At 49.5% G+C, this 4,236-nt stretch overlaps 1 protein-coding gene across 1 annotated transcript in view; it reads left to right on the forward strand.

Annotated features, from left to right (window-relative positions):
• The window catches only part of LOC101859870 (serine-rich adhesin for platelets), a gene marked incomplete at its 5' end in the record, with an annotated part of 61,780 nt that overhangs the window by 18,086 nt on the left and 39,458 nt on the right, over window positions 1-4,236 (forward strand). Inside the window, 2 exon segments of the mRNA XM_013084381.2 lie at window positions 627-2,159; window positions 4,045-4,110. Coding sequence (XP_012939835.1) covers window positions 627-2,159; window positions 4,045-4,110 — 1,599 coding nt within the window.

Raw genomic sequence — 4,236 nt, forward strand, 5'->3', positions numbered from 1 at the left:
TATATATATAATATATATGTATTTTTTATATATAATATGTACATATTATGTACACTCACATATACATATATAAAAATCCAGTAAAGATCAAAGGACGCGAGAGTTAGAAATATGGACAGTGTCTTAATCGGCATAATATTTTCAAAATTTGATTAATTCTATTTGGACATAACGCATATTGTAAAATGGTATAAATTCAAATTATGTCGGATTACGGATCAGTAGTTGCTAGTGAACACACAGCGGGCAATTGAGTTGAGAGAAGAGTGAGGGGAAAAACTGAGGAGGTGGGGAGTAGGGATAAGAAATGTGAAGAAGGGAGAGAGTAAGTAGAAGGGAGAGGGGGAGCCGAGAAGAAAAGGAAGAAAGAGTCTGACAAGGAGGTGGAGTCGAGGATAAAAAAGTCTGATTCCCAGTTGTGATATATTTTGTTGTTCCGACTGTTGTTGTTGTTACCAGTATTATATGTCGGTGTGCTTCCCTTTATTCAAACGCACTAAAACAAGAATTGTGTTGAAGAGAGCGAAAAAGATAACAGGAACTTAGACTTACAAAGTGTGTTCAAGAAAGAAAAGGAATGAACATAAATTCGATCAAAGATAGCATCTCGTTTTTTTCACTTACAGGTACAACCGGACCCAACGTGTCTCCACGTGGCGTGGCGTCGCATGGTGTGGGTTCACGTGGTGTGTCATCCGCTCTGCCGTACTACCACACGCTGTACTCCGTCCCCGCGGGCGCCAAGAAAGTCCACGCCACAACCTACGTGCCCGAGGTGGGCGTGTTCAAGGGGCCCAACATCAAGGCCATGGCTAAACAGGCTTCTGCTACCTCTTCCTCCTCCTCCTCCGTCTCTCCCGCCCCGTCTGTCATGACGTCATCCGTGTCTCCTTCGGGAGGACTCACCGTTTCTGTCACTCTCGGCGATGGCCCGCCCAAATCAGAGGCAAACCCCGCCTCATTGTCCCCCAACCCCACGGAGCATGGTGGCCCCGCCCTGTCATGGCACCCGCCCGCCTCCGTTCACCTGTCCCCGCGCGAGCCTAAACCGTCAGTGGACTCTTCCCTCAGCCCTGTAGGGGGCGTCGCGGGCAAGTTCAACAGCAGCAACAGCGCTATGACGTCACACGTGGCGGAGATCTCGTCCAGCGACACGGCCGGCCGGATGCGACCAGGGAGGCTCACCGGTCTAACCGGGGTCCCTTTGGATGTTGATTCGGGTGGAGACGAAGATGACGACGATAGCGACAGCGACGAGAGACACGAGCTCGTCATTGATGACGAGAGGGACTCACAGGAAAAGTCGAGGTCAAGGTCAACAAGCCCCGCCCACGCTAAGAGCAGGGATGACATTGCTGAGGCGTCTCTGAGGGTCAGCGACGAGAGAGGTAAGCAGACGGTTGATTTAAATCTGTGCCCGCCTACAGGGGCAGAGCCTCTGGGTCTGTCAGACTCGCTGGGCAGGAGAGAGGTGCTGGGGTCGTTGACCCGTCCGAGCGCCGTGGGGAAAAGTTCGCAACAAGCCATAGACTACAGCTTGCCGCGAGAGGTGGCGCCCAAACACCGGCGCCATGTCGGGTTGAGGACTAGTGCTCTTGGGAAACCCGACCCTGCGGACGCTAGGCAAGACGCCTCCAAGAGAAATGTTATGCCATCGAGTGTTAACGTGTTGAATTCTAAGCCTGGAAATAGCAGCACGCCAGAGTCGGTGTCGGCAAAAGTCCACAGTGGTACCGTCAAGTCTGTTCCGGATAGCAGCAAGGCAATCACCACCAAAATCATGCTGCCATCGCGGACCAAACCGTTGCCCAGGCCGGCAGAAGTGGGGAAACCCAGCCCGCGGAGGGCCGCTACCTCAAGCTCCGCCCAGACTTCTGCGCAGAAAAAGCGAACGCCGCACCCTATGTCGTCGGGCGATATAACGTCAAAGAGTGTCGCAGACAAGGCCCGGAAGCGGCTACGTCTGCCAGAGGACGCCTCACCGTCTGGTTCCTCCTCCTCCTCCTCTTCTGCAGGCGCGCGCTGTGGGTCGGCTCCGCCTTCCGCCATGCCGCTCGCCCCTAGCACCCCCACCAACACCTCGTCTCCCGCGCATGTCGAGGCGGAAGGGACGGGGATAGAGGGGAAGTCACTGGACTCATCCAGCAGTCATGGGCCAGGTGAATACATGAGTTGTGCAAGAAAGGCGTGTAAATGTGACCTTAGCTTAAGGAAGTAGTTATACATTTTCGTTCTTTGGTCATAGCCCCCCCCCTTCCCCCCCCGTCCTCTCTCCAGAGAGCGTACAATGAGTGTGGCCTTAACACTCTTTCAATGTGATCATGGCTTCCTTTGTCTGCGACCAGTATACTCATTTATCGACTCGCTGCACGAGTCCCCCACTTCCCAAGTGACCCAGACCCGCTGACTGTCCTCTTCCATGGTGACTCACTGTGTGACCTTGATCCAGTGGGTGGTTGTCGGGTGCTTTGCTCCTTCTTTCCTATCAAACATCTATCGTCTTTATGTCCCCTCCTTCTTTTTTGTGTATGTTACTCCCTTGTGATACCTCTAATCTTCGTCACTTATATGACCTAATTGTGTTGCAAAACTCTCACTAAAACTGACCTTGACCCATTTTGTGTGATCGTATTAAATGACACGATCATTTTCTGTTCACTGTTACACCCTTTACAAAATTCATCGTAGATCGTTTTTGAAGTTGAGGAATTTACTCCTGTCTGAGGTATGTAAAGGTAGAGAGCCCATACGTAATACAGTCCAAAATATATGCACATTTTGAAACACTTGAGTCATGGACACCGCGCGTTAATTACCCCTTCCTCAGTCAAGTGTCGAACCCACTGAGCTAAGGACGTACGCTGTTCCGGTTGAGCTGACTCACTTCCTGTTCTTGAGGGTGGTTCCCGGCGCGCGCTATCCGCGTTTGGACGTGTTCTTATTCACACATTGCTCCACTTTCCATGTCCTAATGCATTCATTGCATATCGGTATCTGTGGTGTAGCGATTAGTCGCATGCAGGAGTCTCGAGTTCGATTCCCGAATAAAGAGAACAGCATCGAGTATCTCGGTCTTTCTACTTGGATCTTGTATCTCGCTAGGCTTTAGTCACAGGCAGGGTCGGAAGCCCGCCTCCTAAATGATCTAAATTATGTTGATAGGAATGTGAAACACCCAATATTAGACACTGTTGCTTGTCATAACTCTTTCATTGTTCTATTCTCCATGTCCTAACTCTTTCATTGTTCTACTCTCCATGTCCTAACTCTTTCATTGTTCTACTCTCCATGTCCTAACTCTTTCATTGTTCTACTCTCAATGTCTTAACTCTTTCATTTTCTCCCATATATTGCTCTACTGTCTGTGTCCTAACTCTTTCATTCTATCACATACATTTCTCTACCCTCCATGTGCTAAATCTTTCTTTCTCTCACATACATTGCTCTACTCTCCGCGTCCTAACTCTTTCATTCTCTCCCATGCATTGCTCTACTCTCCGTGTGCTAACTCTTTCATATTGTTCTACTCTCTATGTCTTAACTCTTTCCTTCTCTCTCATACATTGCTCTACTCTCCACGACCTAACTCTTTCATTACTAGCGTCTGTGGTGTAGCGGTTAGGCGCTTTGCCATAGCATGCACAGGACCCTAATTCGATTCCCGATGGGGAAGAAAATGTTTACCGAGTGTCTCGTGTTTTTCTATTGGAATGTTGTGTCCCTCTCATTTCGGGTTGGCGCTGAAAGGCAGGATTGGATGCCCAGCATCCTAAATTGATCTGAATTGTGTAAAAACACCTACATTAAACACAACAAAACCCAACTCATTCATTGCTCTCCAAACTGTCTTTCTAGTGGCAGTCTTCAAAAGCCAGGGCTCTGTGACATGCTCTTCAATCGTATTTCTGCTGTCATAAACACACGAGCGCACATACACTCATGCACTCATTCTCCTTATCCCCTTGTTACCCTACCTCCCACAATCTCCAGCCCTCACACGTCTCTGTATGTCCGTCTGTCTATCTGTCTGTACCTCCTCCGCAGGCCCCAACATCCCTGTGGGCATCGCCGTGGCACAGATCCGGCCTCAGCTGGTGGAGGTCACCACAGGTCAGTCTTGATTGTCTGTCTGTGCATATTATATTATAATATTATTGTCTCTGTGTGTTGATGTGTCTGCGCGAGGTGTTTGTGTGTGTATGTGTGTGTGTGTGTGTGTGTGTGTGTGTGTGTGTG

This window comes from Aplysia californica, unplaced genomic scaffold (assembly GCF_000002075.1).
Source record: "Aplysia californica isolate F4 #8 unplaced genomic scaffold, AplCal3.0 scaffold00289, whole genome shotgun sequence".
Lineage (NCBI taxonomy): Eukaryota > Metazoa > Mollusca > Gastropoda > Aplysiida > Aplysiidae > Aplysia > Aplysia californica.